At 29.2% G+C, this 23449-nt stretch overlaps 1 protein-coding gene across 2 annotated transcripts in view; it reads right to left on the bottom strand.

Moving 5' to 3' along the window:
* Window positions 1–23449, bottom strand: part of LOC129907251 (protein eiger) — a 46101-nt gene that overhangs the window by 2280 nt on the left and 20372 nt on the right. Inside the window, exons 3-6 of one of the 2 annotated variants that reach the window (XM_055983365.1) lie at window positions 3144–3391; window positions 2804–2971; window positions 2433–2590; window positions 2256–2354 (exon numbers count right to left, since the gene is read on the bottom strand). In XM_055983365.1, coding sequence (XP_055839340.1) covers window positions 2256–2354; window positions 2433–2590; window positions 2804–2971; window positions 3144–3391 — 673 coding nt within the window. The remainder of the gene's footprint in view (window positions 1–2255; window positions 2355–2432; window positions 2591–2803; window positions 2972–3143; window positions 3392–23449) is intronic. The other variant, XM_055983366.1, reaches the window with a different exon arrangement.

Raw genomic sequence — 23449 nt, 5'->3', positions numbered from 1 at the left:
AATTATGGAATTGCAGTTTTTGCAGCACGGTTAAAAATTCTGGAGTATTTTTAATACTTTTTTGGTTACACCAAAAACGTATTAAAATTTTATACATGACAAATATTAAAATTTTTTAGTTAATACAAAATATATTGAAATTTAATATAGTTTTATGAAAAAATAGAAAGGGTTAAATAAAATAAGAATTTAATACCCAATGTATTAAATTTCAAGTATTGCATATTAAAATTTAATCTTTTTAAATTAATTTCTAATAAGAATTTTATTAAAAGATAATTAAAAAATATTTCAATTTAATACCAAATGTATTGAAAGTTTATAAAATGTATTAATTCTCCAAAATCCATTACTGAAAATAAATATTAACCCCTTGTAGCCCCATGTGACATTTCTGTAACAAACCGAAAAAGATCGCCCAAAAGCTGTAAAAAAACATATTTTTATTCTTTTAAAGCTTCTTACATAATCTTTAAGAATTGCTTTATCGAAATAATGCGCCATATTTCTAAGAAATAGCACCAATAGTTTTTAATTGGCAGTTAATGTTGAAAGTTCGGCTTTTTTGGAAAACAAGCAAATTTATGTAAAAACTACGAAATTCAGAAAAAATATTTTTCTTGCATAAACTAACGGGGTTTTATTTTTGGGTTTTAGGAATGCGCCTAAAAATAAATATTAGATAGCTTTTTGTTTGAATTTTTGCATTTATATACAAAAATAAATGATTTAAACTTTTTTTTTACTGCGTAAATTTCGAAATAACTAATGAATTTATTGAATTTTTAAAAAATACGTGTTTTATTATAGCTAAAGCCCTTTCGATTTGCATTATTAATTTTAAAATTTACGATGTTGGGTTACAAGGGGTTAATTATTTATAAATAATATAATAATGGTGATGTTATTGTCTATTTTATCTATTTCACAAATTGTGGCATGTAAAATCTAATATATGCATTTTGCTTCGAAAAAACACAAAGCGCCTTCAAATAAGTGTAAATTTACAATTTTGTATTTAAATTTTTATTAAAAAAGGTAGATACCTCAAACAATTGTTTTTTTTTTCTTTTTTAAAATGGCTGCTGCTGTCGTTTGATTAAAATTTAATATTATTGTATTACAATTTAATACTTTTTATATTAGATTTTAATAAATTTGTATTATATTTTAATAATTATATTAAAATGTAATACAATTATGTTAAAATTTAATAAAAACAAATCAAAATCTTATACATCGGTATTAAAATTCAATACAAGATTAGAATTTAAATCAGGTTATTTTCTAATATAATTTTTGTATTACAAGTAGTAAAGTTAATACTTAAATATTGAAATTTAATACAAAAAAGATTAATAAATAAAAATGTAATATTTTTAAAATTATGATCATAATTTTGATTAAAAAAGGTCACGAAAATAGGATAAATTGTAATATTTTTTGTAAGGATTTTAAATAGATATGTGAGAATTTTGATGTTTATGTATATTTTAAAATTCAAATAAAACAAAACTGATTATTTCTTTATTTTTACTATTTTATTATTAATTTTTTAATTTATAATGCATCTAATAACTAAGGCATTATGGTTCCAAACCAAAACTCCAGTTTTAAAGAATATACAACTGTATTGTTGAAATGGTTCGTAATTGTAAAAGCTGTTCATTTGGAGGCCACTCATAGTCTGTAATTATACTCTCGTGTCATGTGGTTTTAAGAAAATCTCTACAAATTAACAGGACACATCTTAAAGCTTATTTGCCAACATAATCACTAGAGGCATATTTGTTCCAGAAAGTTAAGAACATTGAAAACAGGGGACGAGAATAATGACAATCTTCTTTGACTATCTATCAAAGGGAGGCATGGTTAAATAGATACTGTAGAAAATCATCGGGTCTTAGGTATAACAGGCATGCGACAATTGTGGCGCGAAGCCAAAAGAGGGTAGAAAGGTAAAAGAGTTTATGATACTATAGCGATTTGAACTCAAACCCAAAGTAGTTGAAGTATTAGAGCCAGTTCCAATACTTAGTTTAGTGCGGAATTCACACCGCGGAGTGCTCTGTATTAACTGATGCAAATGCATAAATGTGTACAATTATAACATGTCTCCAAATCCAAGTGTTGTCAATCATAAATTGATTACCAAATAAGAGAGATAAAAATGACTTATTACAATTGTTAATTAACTCTATTAAAGCCTAAAGGTGTAGTTATTTTTTTTTTTTTGTTTAGCCAATAATACTTACTTGGATGTAAAACATGTTTTCCAGATATTGTATTATTCAAATGATAATGTACTGCCACCGGATGTGGGATGGGAAGTGCTGTCAAAGCTTCAGGTCTTCCTGCAACAAATAAAAAAGATAAACAATAAATTTCAAGATGACGTGCATTTGATAGCTTAATCTCATGTTGACTATTACCACTTTTAAGCAAGGGACGTAACAATCGACGACTCCTAAACTGACGATGTAATTTCTGCCTGGGTGTATTTAGTGACCGAATCATATTACTTGGAGCACTCTTATACCTTCCACGTTTTTCCACTACCATAGCTGACTCTGTTGTTGTTGTTCTTGGTCTGAAATTAATTTCCAGCAGCAAAAGGGGGAAAAAAAACAGAAAAAAGAAACAAACAAAAAAAAAACACAAAACAATGAATTAAATTTCTAACAAGCTCTCAAAAACCAATCGTTTTCAACATTCAATTTTTTTTTACTACACACTACAAGACTACAAGGACTATGGACCTCTAGCATTTTATAGTAGTAAATTGTTAAATTTTGTTTATTACGATTTTTCACTCCAATCGTACCGCAAAGTGGGTGTCGGATTTTTGTTCGCCAGCAAATGTTGTTCAATACGCTCATCCTCCGGACCCCCAGTGCGATTTCTCTTCATAGCATATGAATCCTCATAGATTGGAATTCCATTCGATGATGATGATATCGATCGGGTTACCCTACATTTTACAGAGAAAGGAAGAAAAAAAATGAACAACATATTAGATGGAGCGATTTATTGCCAAGTCATTGTACGATATTTTTGACCTTCGACTCCAAGCCATAGAAAAAGGAGGCAAAAAAAAAAACAAGCGATTAAAAAACGTACTACATTTGGCGCCTCCTACATACCTTTTCTTCTTGGGCTGTAAGGATACGTCTTCCATGCCACTGTCGTAAGCACTATCACCCATGTCCTCGTCGTCTTCATCATCGTAAAGGCCGCTGCCGTCAACGATGTCATCATCGTCGTAGTCTTCCAAAATAGCAGGAATAGTTTTGATTTCTTCGTCTTCCTCACTATTTTCATCATCATCATCGTCGTCGTCATCGTTGCCAGTGCTATACGGGCTAGGGTCCTCAACCAGGACGTTGTCTAACTGCATAAACGAAAGAACAAAAAAAAAAAAAACTTGTGCTTAGTTGGTTAAAGAAAAAGGATATAAACTTGATTAAGTTATGCATACAAATTATATGAATATTATGTATGCGGAGAAATGGAGAAAAAAGATATCCTTTACACTCAAAGTCGACAGATTTAAGCCACATTTAAGGGGAAAGGTACAGTCAAAACTGACTTGTTGAGACCCCCTAAAGTGTTTCTTTTTTCAAGACCCATTATGGTGAAAATTCTTTGCTTAAAACCTTTTCTTCGAACTAGTCGATCCATTACAATTTTTTAAAAAAATATTTAGAGCAAATAAAAAAAAAATTGCACTGAAAAAAAAAATACATATTTATTGCAACTAAAAATATTTGCTTTAAAAAAATTTTCTGCTTTTAAAAAAAAATTTATTGCAACTAAAAATATTTTGCATGCACACATTTTAATTTATTTAATTTTAATTATTTTTTTTTTTAATGCAGAAAATTTTTTATTTCCAATAAAATTTTTTTCAATGCAAAATATTTTTTATTTGCAATAAAAATTATATTTTAAATGCAATTTTTTTTCTTTTGCAATAAATTTTTTTTAATTCAAAATATTTTTATTTGCAATTAATATTTTTTTCAATGAAAATATTTTTCAGTTGCAATAAAATTTTTTTTTTAATGCAAATATTTTTTTTAATTCAAATTTTTTTTTTATTTGCAAAAATATGTTTTTTTTTTTTATTTCAAATGCATTTTTTTTAAATTGATATTTTTACAACCCTGATCTCAATTATGTGACAAGGAGTGTTTAATGTCGTCAAAGAGAATATATTCTTCCTCGTTTAACTTTTTCATCATTTCTTTTTGCTTTGGTGTGATTCGAACGAAAAAAAAAGGTTCAAAGTCATGCAAAGTAGAAGTCGTAGCCGGGTTTTGAAACTTTTCGACAAGCAAATAAAAGTTTTTTTCTTTAAAAGTTCAGTTTGAATTTATTGGTTTGACGCCCGATCCACAGTGACGTTTTGGTGTTACATATTTATGCATTTACACACGTAAAAGTTATCTGAAATTCTTTATAGGTAAATTTGATTAAGCCAAGTGGCTGGAGACTTAACAGAAAATGTCAAAGGTTGATTTCCTAAATTGGTTTGAAGAAAAAAAAGGTATGGATTCTGAGAAAAACAAGTCCTATGCATTCTGATTTTTTTTTGGGAAAAAAAAGTTTGATTCAGTTTTGTTTGGTTGATTTGTAGAAGATTTCAGCTGTCACAACAAATTAACTTTAAGTTCTTTATTGTTTTGAGTCTGATGAGTTCATCGATACTTTGCAAAGTTTGAACAAAAGTTATTTACAGGAAAATGAGATAAAGTGATTCAAAACATTTTTGAAATAAGATTCAAAACTGTTTCCCTTTGTAAGTCAATGGGATGTATAGAAATATTGGTTGGCAAATAATCCTGATAAAAAAATTCTTTTAAAAAGATTACACAATTCTGAATGTCAGATGCAATTGCAAACGTTTTATTTTAAATGCATTGGTGTACAGTTTATGTGCTGGTGCAAGTTATCTTTGTGCATAGAATTGAGTCATAATGCGAAATACATAGATACTATTCTCTTTTTGAAGAGACTGACGTCAAATTGACGTAATATGCACACTGCTTGAGGAGGAAGAAATTAAGTTTATCTGAATAAGAGAAGTGATTTTTAAACTTACATGCAATTCCTTCTTGACTTTGATCCAATCAATGGGAAAATTATGTATTTGAAAACATTGAACATTTGGAATCCCCAAGGTTAAGGAAGACAGCAAAATTGTATAAGGGCATTGTTTGAAAAAAACCTTTGGAACGGTTTCAAACATTTCGAACAAGATACATCTATCTATTAATTAGGAAGAACTTAAACTTGCAATTTAGTTCGGTTTGCTGCGAGTTGCAATACGTAACTTAATTTCGCGAAAGATAAACTGCTGGATAAGTTCCATATCCGTTGCAATCGGGAGGAGGAGCTGCTTTTAGTTCTTCCATACACCAACCCACGCATAAAAATGTTTAAAACAAAATTTAATAAGAAAATACAAAGTGAATGATAATGAAGATGTTTCTCGGCATTATCTTTACCTTTAACTTTATACTGTAGACGAGAGAGCGATCCTTCTTTGGAGAAAGAAAAGTTTCAATACGTAACTATATCTTTTTCAATTTTTTAACGAAGTAAGAAAATTAAAGTATAATCTAAATCAATGTTTTTCAAAGTGTGGGTCCAAGGGGTATCCACTCTTTAGACTCTATTCATAACTGAAAACCAAAAGTTTGTAGGAGTTCGGGTTGCTGAATTATTTGCAATCGAAATTTTATTTTTCCTTCATTCGGAAGCAGTTATTTTCGGATCAAAGTCTAGAAACAAGTTTTGGTTAACAGATATGAAATCACAGTGAAAAGGCCTGTGCATTCAGCTAAAAAAATTACAAATTTTTGTTTTAAAGATTTTCGAAAATTATCCAAGGGGTACCCCTTGTCTAAAAAATTTTTCAAAAATTTTCACCAAATCCATCGAATGAGACATCAAAAGAAAGGACTCTTTAGACTCTATTTATAACTGAAAACCAAAAGTTTGTAGGAGTTCAGGTTGTTGAATTATTTGCAATCGAAATATTAATTTAGTTTTCATTCGGAATCAGATATTTTCGGATCAAAGTTCCGAAACAAGTTTTGGTTTACAGATATGAGATCACAGTGAAAAGGCCTGTGCATTCAGCTAAAAAAATTACAAATTTTTGTTTTAAAGATTTTCGAAAATTATCCAAGGGGTACCCCTTGTCTAAAAATTCGGAATTTTCAAAAATTTTCTCCAAATCCATCGAATGAGACATCAAAAGAAAGGACTCTTTAGACTCTATTTATAACTGAAAACCAAAAGTTTGTAGGAGTTCAGGTTGTTGAATTATTTGCAATCGAAATATTAATTTAGTTTTCATTCGGAATCAGATATGTTCGGATCAAAGTTCCGAAACAAGTTTTGGTTTACAGATATGAGATCACAGTGAAAAGGTCTATGCATTTAGCTAAAAAAATTAAAAAAAATTTTTTCTAAGATTTTCGAAAATTATCTAAAATTGTCTAAAAATTCGGAATTTTCAAAAATTTTCTCCAAATCCATCGAATGAGATATCAAAAGAAAGGCCTCTTTAGACTCTATTCATAACTGAAAACCACGAGTTTGTAGGAGCTCGGGTTAAATATTATTTTTGTTTTCATTCGGAAGCAGATATTTTCGGATCAAAGTTCCGAAACAAGTTTTGGTTAGCAGATATAAGATCACAGTGAAAAGGTCTATGCATTTAGCTAAAAAAATTACAAATTTTTTTTTCTAAGATTTTCGAAAATTATCATAGGGGTACCCCTTGTCTAAAAATTCGGAATTTTAAAAAATTTTCTCCAAATCCATCGAATGAGATTTCAAAAGAAAGGACTCTTTAGACTCTATTCATAACTGAAAACCACGAGTTTGTAGGAGCTCGGGTTAAATATTATTTTTGTTTTCATTCGGAAGCAGATATTTTCGGATCAAAGTTCCGAAACAAGTTTTGGTTAACAGATATAAGATCACAGTGAAAAGGTCTATGCATTTAGCTAAAAAATTACAAATTTTTTTTTCTAAGATTTTCGAAAATTATCATAGGGGTACCCCTTGTCTAAAAATTCGGAATTTTCCAAATCGATGGAATGGGACATCAAAAGATAGGGCTCTTTAGACTCTATTCATAACTGAAAACCACGAGTTTGTAGGAGTTCAGGTTGTTGAATTATTTGCAATCGAAATATTAATTTAGTTTTCATTCGGAATCAGATATTTTCGGATCAAAGTTCCGAAACAAGTTTTGGTTTACAGATATGAGATCACAGTGAAAAGGTCTATGCATTTAGCTAAAAAAATTACAAATTTTTTTTTTCTAAGATTTTCGAAAATTATCATAGGGGTACCCTCTGTCTAAAAATTCGGAATTTTCAAAAATTTTCTCCAAATCCATCGAATGAGATATCAAAAGAAATGACTCTTTAGACTCTATTCATAACTGAAAACCACGAGCTTGTAGGAGCTCGGGTTGTTGAATTATTTGCAATCGAAATATTATTTTTGTTTTCATTCGGAATCAGATATTTTCGGATCAAAGTTCCGAAACAAGTTTTGGTTTACAGATATGAGATCACAGAGAAAAGGCCTATGCATTCAGCCAAAAAAATTACAAATTTTTTTTTCTAAGATTTTCGAAAATTATCCAAGGTGTAACCCCTTGTCTAAAAATTCGGAATTTTTAAAAATTTTCTCCAAATCGATCGAATGGGACATTAAAAGATAGGGCTCTTTAGACTCTATTCATAACTGAAAACCAAGAGTTTGTAGGAGCTCGGGTTGCTTAATTATTTGCAATCGAAAAATGGAATCTGACGTTTATAATGACGTTTTGAAATTTTTCAATACCTAAAACTGATGCCAATTAACCCTTGTGGTTGTATTAATCAAATAAAACTTAATTCCATTTGAACTCGTGATACAAAAATTTAATTCCAAAAACTAAAATCAACATCAAACATAAATTTTAGTTTTAATTATTTTCATTTCATTCAGAAAAAGAAAAAAAACATTAATTTGCTGTGAAAATATTTGCAAAATGTATTTTCTTTCATATTTATTTTTTGTTTTTATTCTTTTCATGTTTAACTTAAATACATTTTCACCTCATGAATATCTTTTTCTAACGCTTAATTTAATATCAAATGAGGTATATGCTGCCTCGTGAGCTCGGTATAATGATGCCTTGCTAACAATGTAATAAATCAATTTATAAGTTGTTGGTACTCTTAAAATAAATTAAAATATATTCTCGGCGTATTTTCTATTCCTGTTTGGTGAAAATTTCAAAATAAAATCAACAATTTAGTATCAAAGAGTTGCTATTTTTGTGGAAATGGGCAGCGCACGCTATTTGAAAAAAAAAACACATATTTTTGTATCAAAAGCTATTTATGACGTAGGTATTTTTATAAACCACCTCTTTTGCATTATAAAAAGTGATGGCAAAATTCTTAGTTTGCATTAATTTGAGGTAGAATTTTCAACAAAAATTTTAAAGAAAAAAAATTTTAAAAACAAATAAATTAAAAAAAAAAATTAAAATAAAAGAGAAAGTAATTCGCATTCTCGTTGGGTCGCCAACGGATTCCTGAATTGAAGCCAATTTCGTGTCAATGTGATCATCGTTCACCATTTTTGCAGTTAAATTTTTTTGCTAAATTTATTTTCATGGAAAAGAACGCATTCAATCAATAGAATCGTCATCATCCTCCACAAAATTTTATTGCAATTATCTATTTGGCAAAATTATTTAAAATAAAAATTCTAATTTTGGAATTGAAAAATAAATAAATAAATACTTTGATCGATTTTCGATAAACGAGTGCAAACAGATGTGCATATTTGCAATAAATTTGTTTTTAAAAGTCAATTGGATTGTTTTGTTTTATTTTGATTGAAAATGAAGAGGATTTTTTTGTTTTGTTTTATACGGACATATTCAATGAGGTTATAAATAAATTATGATATCGTTCAGATATATTCGATTCAATCAATGATTGAATTAATTGCATATAAATGAATGAAGATGGCGTCTTGATTTTGCTATGATGTATTTTTATGGTAAATTAAAGAAGAAAATAAACACAAAATGCAAGGTCAGACGTTTACTTTTGTTACTTTTTTGTTTGTTTTTATTTTGTTTTTAAATTTGTACATTTTGATGATTGAACCAAAGCATTTTAAGATGGACAGCTTCTTAAACTTAATGCACAAAGTTTTCGGTCATTAGCCAAACAAACTTCCTTTGTCTTTGATTACAACGCTCGTCTCTAAAGCTATCGATGTTGTCATCTCTCAAAAAGTTTGTTATATTAACAATTTTATCGAATGAATTGATTTTAGAACTTTAAAAAGTTGACAAAACAGTCGCCTGTCTGGCGACTGAACATATTACTATAAATTAACTAAATAAATAAGAACAAAGTAGTTTTGTGAGCAAATCACTGTGTTTGAAAATTAAAAATTGTTAAACCCGCTTCAAACGGCACAGTTTGAAAGGAATCCGTAGAATACGATTTACATGATCCTTTCAAAGAATCTGCTCACAGAACATGGTTAACTCACAGAAATTCACTTAGTAGGTTCATACTACAACAAAACTGTTTTACAATTACTATGAGCTCTAAATGGTGCAAATTAATACCGCATACTCAATACCGCAAAACGACATAAGCTCAAAAATATTATTCTCGCAGAAAACAATGTACAGGAAGAGATATTTATATTAAACCTAAAACTTTAATCAAGTAACTTATCCAGTCAAGCCAATAGCTTTGGAGATAAAGACCAATTCGCGTTTTCCAAGGGACGGTGTCCCAAAAACCAGCTTTTCTAAAATCCTTCTATCAGTTTTAAAAAAATCAGCCTTCGTATATTTCCTTCCACAAAATTCCTGTTTTTTTACTTATTTTCCTGTAATTGTAATTGAACCGTAAATCTTATTATTGTATTATACTAATAATTAAACTTCTCATCTCTGAGATTGACTGCGTTATTGACAATTAGATAAAGTTGTCTAAGGCATGTTTGCCATTGAAAAGCAGCGAAAAACTTCACGAAACATATCAACATCTTCCTCAGTACACCCAGAATCTTTACTACCAGACCAGAGGCTACAAAAGTAGCGGTTATGAGAAGTTGGTAAATGCTTATTTTTTTCAAACCTGCCTGGTTCGATTGCCCAAAATTAGTCTTAGATTTTTTTTCGTAGCCCACCATTATTTCTAAAATTATAACGGAATTATTTTTTTTTTTTCACCTCAAAAATCACAATAAATAATAATTTTTTATTCAGTGAAAAAATTAATAGTTTTGTCCTGTGGTTCGTTTGCCCAACGTTAGCCCCAAGAAAGCCCAACTTTTTTTCTATTCCACAATTTTTTTACTTGCGATATAGGTACTATAGGGCAAGTTTAGGATTCGTAAAAAAAATCGAACTCGAGATAACAATTTTACATGACATTACGATGATGGAGAATGCCAAAAAAGTGGGTCCGGCAATTCTGTCTGTCCGTCTGTCTGTCTGTAAGAACCTCGAGCTACATCCTAAACTACTGAAGGGATTTTCTTTAAACTTGGTAGTTAATAGTTTTGAGTGATTCCCTAGAGGAGAAATTGAAGTTTTTTTTTAGGACCAAAACTAACGGTACCTGTCATATAACGGAAACAGAAAAGTTGATTTATTTCAAAAACGGCTCTAACGATTTTGATTAAAATTTTTCTGCTTACTGTTACAGATAAGAGCCTTCTTTGACAATAAAAAAAAAATTTTTGTACCGTTATCAACGGTACCTGCCATAGAACGGTTTTTTTGATTTATGAATTTCTCATAAACGACATAACAGATTTCGACCAAATTTTTAATACAGAAACGTTTAATCAATCATTATTTAAAAAAATTTAAAATTTTTCAAAAACCACATTTTTGGATTTTTAAAAAATATTTCAAAATTTTTTTTTGAAAAATCAATTTTTTGGAAACGAGTTGGTGAAAAAATTTGAAATTTTGTTTTTATGTGTAAATTAATTATTTATTCAAAACTGCATATCAACTTTTTTTTTGAAAAATGTTAGAAAATTTTTATATATAAAAAATTATTTTTTTAAAAAACGGCTCTAACGATTTTCGAAAATTTTTTTCTAAAAATTCCTTTTTATACTAGAAATAAAATGGCATACTTTGTTTTTTGTAAAAGATCATTTAAAACGGTATTTTATTATTTATAAAAACGGATTTTATTTTTTTTTGTACCACTAACGAAATTCCGTGAAAATGTCAAATTTTCCCTAATTTTGTTCAATAAAAAACTTTAACATTAGAGTAACTTTTACCATAAGAGCAAGTACGTGCGACCCCAGTCGTGCAATTTATTTTTTAAAATACAGCAAAAAACTTGTTTTCATATCAGAAACCGATTTGTTTTCCTGTGGAAAAATCATTAGTTTAAAACCGTGGCTTGTTTGCTCAATGTTAGCCCAGGATAGCCAAACTTTTATTTTCGCTATCCTATGCTTAGTTTAAAAATTATAGGTACAAGCATTTAGTTATTATTCACCTCACAAACAAAAAAAATAGTACGCATACACCACAGTGACCCTTTTAATTTATAATTTAGTAAAAGTAAATCCACTGGGAATTGCACCTCAAATGTTATATATTTGACAAAAATTTCTAACTTGATTGAATGTATTCCATTTTACCTTAAAAACCACAAAATACAAATATTTTTTCAAGTGTTCATTAATTTTTTTGGTTTGCCTTATTAGCACCAATTATCATTTTTAGACTTTTTCTCAATTAACCATGGTAATTTAAACAAATTACATCACTTTTTTCGTAAGCCCCTTAGTTCAAAAATTATGACAAAAAAAACTTTTTTCCAATTATCCAACCTCTTAAAAATCAAAATTTGTTTTTTTTTTTTAGTTTTTGGTTTTTGGAATTATCTATTGACGATTTAAAAACGATGTTTTTGGATGCAAGCCAAACTTATTATTTTAAATCATTTCAGATTAAAAATTACTTGTTTTTAGAGGAAAGTAAGTAAAGTTGATTTTATTTGCGTTATATATTTGACAACAATGTTTTTATGAAAATAAATAGGAAAGATGTACAAAAATGTGCTAACTTAAGCAAAAAATCCAAGAAATAGCACAAAAAGGGTATAAAAGTGTTTTTTACTGCTTTGGTACTTTTTGGTCTTTGTTTTAAGTGTTTTTTTTAAATATTTTTATCATTGAAAATGAACAAGTTTATACATAAATCTAACTGCGAACATCTTTTTGACATCAATTGAGCTATATTTCTAGCTTATATTCAGTTTGGAAAAAAAAAATTCTATAAACGCCATTTTGGAACCATCATTTTGAAAAAATAAAAGTTGGAAGATTTTCTTAATTTCATGACTTTTCGCTAAGAAATGGCCGTGTAAATGATTTTGACGCTATAAAGGACTAAATGTACCACTGTGCGGCGAGGAGAATGATAAATAGTCAAATTCCTCTTGTCCGACACATTTTTAAATCTTTTATGAGTTCATAGCATTCACTTACTGTGTCAACTTCATTTTTACTTCAAATTAAGTAAAAATAATTTACCAAAAAATAGTCTATAACAATTTAAAAAAAAATCGTAAAAATAGGAATTTTGCCATATTTTGAAAAATTTCAAAACACTGTGCAACCGGACTTAATATTTAGCTCATATAAGAGTTGTCCTAAGCTATTTTATTTAAAAAAAGATGTTAGGGTTTTTAGTTCTTAGTCTTCACCATTCACAACTTTTTCGCGCTATTACGATTTAAAATTCGAAAAAAACCCAAAAACGACCCACCTTATTCAATAGCCTAAAAATCATGCGAACTACAAAATATTTTGGTTTAGATTTCACGAGTGGATTCCAGGAAAATACTCTTACTTCTAAATTTCCAACTCACTTTAAAGAGGGGATAACAACTAGGGCCCTACTATAGGTATCTACTTTCGCATCTGTTCGAAAGTGAATTTCAATTTTACTAAATCTAAATTTTCCAAATAAAACCCAATAAAAGATTTGATATGACTTGAACTGTATAATTTTCCGCGTTTGCTTTGATCTATAATCCGCAGTGTGCATCTCCTTAAATCATTCATTCATTAAAATAATTTCTCAAATTGGAGTGAAACAAGGTCCCAAAATGTGAACTAGCAACTGTCAATGATTATTATTTTTATTTTTTCAGTAGGTATTTTTAAGAAATAAAATTATCTTAATTTTATCTTTGAAATCACTCCCGTTTATTGAGATGGAATTTTAATCTGTGTCACAGCTTGAATTGGTGATTGAAATGAGAGATTACCAACCCTCATCAGGAATTGTGAAAGCTTCGGACCTGAATGTGAAAAGTGAGTCAACGATAAAAAATCAAAAACTTTTTCCGATTTGCGAGTTCACTCCTCTTCAGAAATTCTCTGTTTTATATTTTAACATTTTTTTTTATAAATTAAAACTGTTCATCAATGAAAACTATATTTAGTTCCATATAATTCTATCCATCAGTCAAATCACAAACACCCTTTATATATATTTCTGACAGCATTTGGAAGTAAAATGCAATTCATTCGTAACGTCTAACGTATACTCTCTAGTAGCCATCAATCAATCAAAATGTGCGTTCAAAATTAAATCAATTCGATTTGAACTCATTTCGATCAGCGTTACCGTTGAAAATTTTTGAAAGGTCGCTTAAAAAGTCGCTTTCAGAAAAAAAAGGTCGCTAATCTGAAAAATTGAAAAAAGTCGCTTTTTTGTCGAAAAAGTCGCTATTTGACAAAAAAAAAGTCGCTAAACCGTTTTCATATGTTTTTACATAGAAAAATAAACACAAGTTGTCTTGAAACAAATTTTTTACTAACAACAAAAATAATAACAAAATTATAAACTAAAAAAACAGTCTTCATTTTAGGAACTTAAATTTAGTTGAAAGCTACGCTTGGCCCGTAACATTTGAAGTTTGAAACCAGAGATGGCAAAAATGGGATTTTTTTTGATTTCCTACATTTGTTACGTCTACTACATAAATGAGGTAGTTAACGTAGTTTAATGTAGTTAACGTAGTTAAATGTAGCAGACGTAGCGCTAGACGTCAAAATGTAGTTTGAAATGCCAATTTTACCACCAAATTGTCAAAGTCTTATTCAAATCGAAATACATAGCTGTGATAGTGTGAATTTGAATAGAATATTTGAAACCAGATGGATTTGGGGTGGTTTCTTTGAAAAGGTTTTACTTTACTAAACCAAATTCTCACGAAAACACAGCTATTTATTTTTTAATATTTTTGAAATATAACGTTTTTTATGTAGTTATTGCACGTAGCAAATGTAGGTAGTACATGAAACAAATCAAGCGAGTAGTTTATTCGATTAACTACGCGTAGTTAACCGAGTAGATTACCTGACGTAATCTACTCTGCCATCTCTGTTTGAAACATTTAATTTGAACAAAAATAAAATATTAAATGAAAAAAGGCCTTCAAGCTTTCCAACACATTTTTTCCCTTTCAAATTCCATTGAAAACTCCCTCTTTTTGTTCGGCTATACGCGTAATATCTTCGACCAATGACCGTTATTTTTAATTGTTTTAAATAAAAGTAGAAAATCGCACAAAAACCGAATGTTTTTCGACAAGAAAAACAAAGAAAATTTGTTATTTTTCTATTTATAATTGTTTCAAATGACATTTTATAAATTAAAACAAAAACAAACTTCCTGTTTACTGCTATTGAAATATTAAAATTAAAGGCCGACCTGACAGATTGGTGCCCATTTTTGACAAGCAAATTTTAACAACGTTCGGAAGATATTATCTTATTATGTGTTTGTGTACTGTGGTGGTGGGTATGGAAATGGATGAGTTTATGGGTAGGCGTTTTTCTTTTATAACTCAAAAAAAAGCTCTGAACAGAGCCAGAACATTCTGAACACGCTCTGAATAGCCTCTGAACAAAGCTTGTTCTGAGCGCTCAGAATTATATTTGAAACACACCTGAACATTTGTCTATTTACTTGTAATTTACTTTTACAGAAACAAGAAATAAAATTTAAAAATAAAAAAACTAGACCGATTATTATATTATTAGTTTTGAAATTTTTTTTCAATTTCACTCGCTAAATGCTTGTGTTCAGCATTCAACTCGGTCTGCTCAGTTATTTTATTCTGAGTCCATCGATGGTGCTCTGAACAAGCTCAGAATACGTTCAGAACAAAAAAAGAAACACAAATTTGAAGCTCTAAATGTTCAGAATTAAAAAAGAAATAAATTTTTAGAAAGAAAAAAAAAAGTCGCTATTATGAAATTAGTGAAAAGGTCGCTTTAAATAAAAAGTCGTCGCTTGGTCGCTAAGGCTTCAAAAAGGTCGCTAATAGCGACTAAAGTCGCTTAACGGTAACGCTGATTTCGATGCACATATTGAATATGCGTGGGTAAACAAACACCAAATTTATCCTTCAATTTGATTAATTTAACAAAATAAAATAAAAAACTGATGTCACATTCTAAAAATATTCCCCAATTCAATTAAGCGTGCCGAGAATTGATTGATATCTGGATCTGGAGTTGCCGAAGCTAACAAATACAAAAAAAAAAAAAACAACATCCAAAGGAACATGAAGTGGTTCATATTGGATCACAGTACATCAACATGGAACATAATTTTTGCCTTTTGGTCCAATTTCAATATACATTTGCGATGGCTGTCATAAATTTCTATAGCATAGAGTTTGGTATCAAAATTATATTTTTTAAGTGTCTGAGCTCTCGGGTGAGGCTGCTGACAGTTTTTTTTTTTTTTTGCTTCATTTGCTAAATTCAATCAGTTTTTGTTGAATTAAAGTGAATGGATAGGCTTTGAACAGCAAAAAATACCAAAATGGAAAGTGGGCATACTCCATAGCAACGTGTAGTCGTCGTCGGTTTGGTCGTCCCACTATCGTTGTCCCAAAATGAATTTCAATTAAAATTGGCGTGATCATTTTTCATATGAACAGCAGCAGCTCCATGAACCTAAATTATTTGTATAACAGACATTAATAAAAAAAAGCTGCCAACAGATATTATGTTGTGTTATGAAATCAAGCCGACACGATGCCGACATTCTTTGGAATGTTACGAGTATTGCAATTTGAACAAGAGAGGTTTTGATTTGTCGAAGCCGGAGGTAAAGTATTTTTTCAAAAAGGAAATATTTATTTAAGGACGAAATTCGGGTCATGGCCAACTAAATAATATATGAGTGCATAGTTCTGCATTTCAAAATATGTATATAAAAGACTCCTTTTAGTAAAACTCTTGATGTTTTTAATTTAAGAGATGATCCTTTTAGAGATGAGCTAATTCGTGATTTTACAATAATCACAGTTATACCTGTGACTGTGATTTTTAATTCACAGTGATTTTAACTAGTGATTTTAACCCCAGGGCCCCCACTGGAGACAATGCAGAGAAGGAAACTGTTAGCATAAATTGAGTTACGAAGTAAATTACATAAAATGTATTTGAATCACTTCGGATACAAGGGAGACTAATAATGTCATTCAGTGTAATGTATAATGCATTGGTAGCCACACAATATATAAAATAAAATAAACTGCTTTTTTAAAAGAAAAATTATAATTTTACCTTAGGGCCCCAAAAATTATTACTTGAAAAATCTTTGACACCACAAATAATACATTAGGGGCCCCAAAAAAGCAAACAACTTCAGGCTAGGGGCCCCAAAAGCCTTTATTTCAGGGCGTAAAAAAAAAAATAAAATTAAAAAAAAATTGTTTTTTAAATTAAATTACATTTGTTGATAGACTACTAAATATTACTTTAGGAGCCCCAAAAAAAAATGACCTTGGGGCTCCAAAAATATTATATGAAGGGTCCCAAAAAATAATTTTTAAGGAACGCCATTAGTTGAGAGGCAATCAAATATTAATTTGGGGCCCCTAAATCTATTACTAAAGAGCCCAAAAATATTCATCAAATTTTCTGATGGCATGACAAAAATTATTTGAGAATCCTCAAAAGCTATTACTTCAGTGGTTCAAAACAATCAAATGGAAAATTTAATATCAATTCAGGGGCCCCAACATAAATGCATCAGGGCCCAAAATAAAAACATTACGTTATTGGTGGCATTCCGAATATTACTTCAGAACAGAGGCCCCAAAACCTATTAATTCTTGGCTCCAAAAAAAATATATTATATTTTAGGGGCCTATAAGCACTTAATTTTGAGGCCCCAAAAATAATTTTTCAGGGGCCCCAAAAGAAATAAACTATGTTTGATGATGGAAAATCAATGTACATATTACTTCATAACAGAATATCAATTCTAAACTAAAAAAAATTTATTTTAGGGGTCTCTAAATACGTATTTAATGTTGGGGTCTCCTACGAGTAGTACAAGTATTTACCTACTACTTTTATGATAGACATTTAAAGTAAGTATAGCAAAGTGCAATACGAACATATTAAAACATTAAAATAAACCTAAAAATAAATAAGCCATATAAAAAAATGTATGGCGTATACATACTTTTTTTTGTATCAAAGGGGCCCCAAAATTTAGTCTTGCCCCGGGGCCCCGGCAGCGACTCAACGTACTCCACTGTTTCTATGATTGAACGAACACGTCCAAATGGCATGCTATATTTTTACTACCTAACTGTGAACGTGAAGTGAAAAATGAATTCACAAATCACGTTTAAGGTAATCACATGAAACAGGTTATCTGATTGTGATTTGTTATTCACAGGTTAAAAATCACAGGTCGTGATTTTTTGCTCATCTCTAGATCCTTTTTCCAAGGAGATTATTTTTGAACACCCTGTACACTTGAAGCCAAGAGAACATAACAGTTCTATAAATATTTTGGCAACCTTGAAAATAATGAAACCAAATGAGAATCTTGTTGTCATTGTTATGGTCTACTAACTAGCAATAGGAACCCAAAAAATATATAACCGATTTTTCTGTTCAAAAATTCACCGCAACTCAATGATATTTTCCACTTTTATTATAATAATGCTCATGGAAGCGTGGCAATTATGATAAAAATCCGTTATGTCTCCATTTAAATCAATAATTATACCGTAATGTGACAAAAAACCGAAATAGATTTTATACGTGTAATGAGCAATCAAAATCACTTTTCAAAAAAAAAAAAAAAATGTGTACATTCAAACAAAATAGATTGAATCCATAAATGGGGATGGCATAACGATGATGAACGTGTATAAAATTACGATTGAGTCAATTTGAGTTATTAGGTATAACGATCAAAAAAACATAATTGATCATCAAGAGAAATTGGAAAAACAAATGTTTGTTCAGAGACATAACATTAATCATTAAAAAAATAAAAAATTAAGAAACATCAAAACGGTTTGAGTGAGAAACACGATTTGACGTCAATACTTGAACATAAGTTTTATCAATTAAATCATTAAAATTTATATTTTAATTAATAATTTAGTAAAATAAATGCTTTGACAAGTGATTTGGATAGAATGATAAAGACATATTGTTAAATAATGAGTACCGACTTCTTTTTATGTTAAGAGTTGCAAAAACATCTTTCAAATGGTTTTGACGGGAGCGGGTCAAAATTCTGGCTTCAAAATTCTGCTTTTCAAAATTCTGCCAGCATATTAAAAAAAAAAAATTCTGCTAATTTTGTTTTTTTTTTTTTTTCATTGCAAATGCGCTTACAGCTCATTAATGTACTTCAACTTTAATACCTTCCTTACTGTTTGTTGTTTAACTGTCGCAAATATTTTTTATAAAGCATAAAGGGACTTTCTTATAATTCACATCCTATAAAACCGTTGAAAACTAATTAGAAACTATGTTCTGTGATACAAAATGTTTCTTTTTTTATTCAATTTTTTGAATTTTCATTTTTTGAAAAATTAATAAATTTTTAATTATTTTTCAAAAATATTTAACATTAAAAACCTTTTCTTAATATTTGTTTAATTTATTGATTTCTCAAAAAAAAACAATGAACTTGAAAAATTGAAAGTGAGTAAGTTATCAAAAAAGCAGCTTGGGCTAGGAGATAATTTTAAAACAGAATTATGAAAAGGAGAATTATTAGAAAAACAGAATTTTGAAAAGCAGAATTTTGAAAGAAGAATTTTGAAAAAAGAATTTTGACCTCGGCCGAATTTTGAGCCCAACCCGATTTTGATCCCCAAACAAAGAATGTATAATTTTATTTTTTGTACGACAAATAACTTTTGGAACAAAAATAATATTGATAATCGTTTTATATAAAAATAAAAAAAAAGAACAATTTAAAAAAAAATTTGGTAAGCAAAAATAAAAAAAAAGGTTCTATGGCAGGTGCCGTGTGGCAGGTGTTTTTTATTCATTTTTAATTTTTTTGTTCATATAACAAATACCGTTAATTTGTATCCTAAAAAAAATTCTACTTCCCCTCTAGGGAATCACCAAAAAACCTATAGAATATTTCCGACCCTTGACATCAGTGACTCACTATCAACAATCTGTTTTATGTACATTTAATCCAGTCAAATAAGGGTTTAACCTCGGAATGAATGTTAGTAGACATTTTTTTTGCTCAATATCTTCCTTTTGCCATTCTATAACATATCTCAAAAGTCTAGAAAAATCTCATGTCCGCTTATCGCGATTTCAAGGTCAAATCGCGAAATGAAGATTTTCAAAATTAGCAGAAATAGGCTATGGTATTATACACACATATGATACATGATGTCAAGGTAATTTTTAATGCTGATTCCAAAAAATCTAAAATCAAGACAATCTGACGTCTCTGGAAAAAGTTATACCTGTTTTTCATCTGTCAACTCATATTATTATAACAGTTGCAAACTTACTGCCGAAAAACCCTTAAAAGTTATGGTAGATGAACCAAATTTTGCATGAAAATTTTAGAATCCATCATTATTAAAAATCAAAACAATCCATTACAAAAAATATATATACCTACGAAATAATGGTATTTTTTGATGGAGGGGCAAATTTTAGGATATGCACTAAAGAAGATTCTTGTTCATCTTAGGAATAAGTGCTAATAGGCTAATTTTTTCATTTTAATCTTTGTTTGGATATTCTTTAACTACCCTCAAAAATCTAAAAAAATCTCATGTCCGCAAGTCCTAATTTTCTTGGTTTGAAAATAAGGTGCAGATTTTAAAAAATTAATAAGAAAAGTTTAAATTTTTATATGTATACCAACATAAGCGACATGATTTAAAGGTATTTTTTAACACTTATTCCAACAAAACTCACAAACAAGTCAACCTGACCATCCCTGAAAAGTAATGCACCTTATTCATGTTGATCTGACACAAATATCTGAAGTGTAGTTTTTCAATTTTTCCAAATCTGCACCTTATCTTCAAACCAAGAACATTAGGACTTGCGGACATGAGATTTTTTTAGATTTTTGAGGGTAGTTAAAGAATATCCAAACAAAGATTAAAATGAAAAAATTAGCCTATTAGCACTTATTCCTAAGATGAACAAGAATCTTCTTTAGTGCATATCCTAAAATTTGCCCCTCCATCAAAAAATACCATTATTTCGTAGGTAGATATATATATTTTTTGTAATGGATTGTTTTGATTTTTAATAATGATGGATTCTGAAATTTTCATGCAAAATTTGGTTCATCTACCATAACTTTTAAGGGTTTTTCGGCAGTAAGTTTGCAACTGTTATAATAATATGAGTTGACAGATGAAAAACAGGTATAACTTTTTCCAGAGACGTCAGATTGTCTTGATTTTAGATTTTTTGGAATCAGCATTAAAAAATACCTTGAAATCATGTATCATATGTGTATATAATACCATAGCCTATTTCTGCTAATTATGAAAATCTCCATTTCGCGATTTGACCTTGAAATCGCGACAAGCGGACATGAGATTTTTCTAGACTTTTGAGATATGTTATAGAATGGCAAAAGGAAGATATTGAGCAAAAAAAATTTCTACTAACATTCATTCCGAGATTTACCCCTTTTTTCTCCCTATTTTACTGTATTAATTCTTTTTTTTGTAATTGAATTAAATACAATTTTGAAATAAATTCGAAGACATTCTGTAATAACATACTTTGTCTTTGTGATTTTCACTTTTACTGTCCAACGCCAACCCGTGACTTAAAATAACTCGTCTATTTTTTAAAATAATAAAATTGCTATATTTTTCTTTACACAGTTTAATTTATTAACTTATTCTTCCCTTTGTAATCTCTGTAAATTCTAAATACGGGCAGAATTCGAAAGTAATTTAATTTTTGGTGCAAATTCCCATCCATGACGATGCCAACTAAACTTAGAATTATGTGTAAGGCATTTTAAACTCTGGACCTTTTCAAACACTTTTTCTCACCCTCAAGATAAAGATAGTTTTTAATGAAAAGAGGCCGAATTTGTTCAGCCTATAGAAATTCTGTGCATCGAAAAGCTTGTATTCCTGTTTAAGCCCTTATTTTTTTGTATTTTATTATTTCAACTCCGAAGAAAATACTCGCAAATATAAATAAAATGCAGGACTGGGTCACACGAACTTGCTCTTAGAGTTAAAGTTGCTTAAATTTTTAAGACTTTTTATATAGAAATTTGGAAAAAAAATAAAATTCGTTTTTTAAAAAAATAAAATAAAATCTGAAATTAAATTGCCCTCCAAAACAAGTATGCAGTTTTGATTGATATATTAAGGTGCATTTTTAGAAAAAAAACTTTTCAAAATCGTTTGAGCCGTTTTTTAAAAAAACTAATTTTTTTTAAATAATTTTTTGGAAAAAAAATATTTAAAATAAAATTGGTATGCCATTTTGTAGAAATCACTAATCAACATCTAAAAACAAAATTTCAAAAAAATTCAATGTCCCGTTTTCGAAAATTTGATTTTTCAAAAAAAAATTTTCAAAATTTTTTTAAAAATCCAAAAATATTTTTTTTGGAAGTTTTATTTCTGGTTTATATTCAAATTACATAAATGCTTCTTCACAAAAAGTTTCGTTGACATCGAATAAGCAGTTTCGGAGATAATCGGATTTGAAAAAAACGGTTCTATGGCAGGTACCGTTAATAATGATTTTCAAAAAAAAAAATTTTCATTAGAAAATAGACCTTAGCTTAAAATTTACACTTGAATTTTTTAAACAAAATCGTTGGAGCCGTTTTCGAGATATTTCAATTTTACTAAAATCGGTATATGACAAGTACCGTTATTTTTGGTCCAAAAAAATTAATTTCAAAAACCCCTCTGGAGAGTCGCCAAATAACGCTACATACCAAGTTTGACATTAATCGGTCCATCTGTTTAGGCTGTAGCTCCTTATACAGACAGACAGACAGAAAGACTGACAGACTGACAGACAGACAGACGGACTTCCGGGACCCACTTTTTTGGCATTGTCTACCATCGTAATGTCATGGAAAAATGTTATCTCAACTGTTTTTTTTTTTGTACGAATGCATAACTTGATAACCTATATCGCAAGTAAAAAAAAACTATAAGGCTCTATTTTTGCAAAAATTTTGTGTTTATTTTTCTATTTTCAGAAAGTAATAAATTTTGTTTACAAAGAAATTGTGTTTAATCTCAGATGAAATATGGAAAATAGCAATATAAGTTTCTGTATAGGTCAATGGCATGGAAAATAAATTTTTGATTTAATTTTAAAAATTTCATTTAAAGGATTCTTTTTATACATACATTACAACTACTATTGCGCTTCAAAAATTATAATGACGCTGACGCACCAGACAAATAAATAAACAGCCAAATAATTGCGGTTGTCGAGAGTGTCAACCACTTTGCACTTTGTCACATACCACTTGCAAAATAAAATACTAAAATTCTATCACTCGATTATATTTAGGTAATAGGTAGGTATATGATAGTTGACAATTGCAATGCTAATTCACACATGTCGTGTGGTCATTCAACGTTAGACCACATTTACCAGATGAATATTTGAAAAATATTCATGTATGATTTTATATTTTATTTTTGAATTTTAATTTCCTTAATTTAGAAATTAATAAAAGCATTTTCAAATCTGAAAAATAGAGATTATAAAATCACACCTGTTGAGAGAATGGTTGGTGCCGTTTTTTTTTTTTTAAATCTTGGCAAGAGAGGCGAACCGAATTAAAATTAAATGAAAATGGTCAACGTTCAACCATATTTTTTTTTCTGGTTTAGGGATTTAGTGTCAGTCAAATTGACCAAGAAAATGCATCAGAGGCAAAATAAAATAACAGTATTGAATCGATGTCGTTTTTATGGCGAACAAAAAGACACAAAGCCTATACAGACGACGACTTAAACATGCTCCTGCTGGTGAAGGTCCACAAGTTATTGCAGAACAATAAGCTTAAGTTTATTTT

Source organism: Episyrphus balteatus, chromosome 1 (assembly GCF_945859705.1).
Source record: "Episyrphus balteatus chromosome 1, idEpiBalt1.1, whole genome shotgun sequence".
NCBI classification, from domain to species: Eukaryota; Metazoa; Arthropoda; class Insecta; order Diptera; family Syrphidae; genus Episyrphus; species Episyrphus balteatus.
This window is presented reverse-complemented; position numbering and strand designations above follow the sequence as displayed.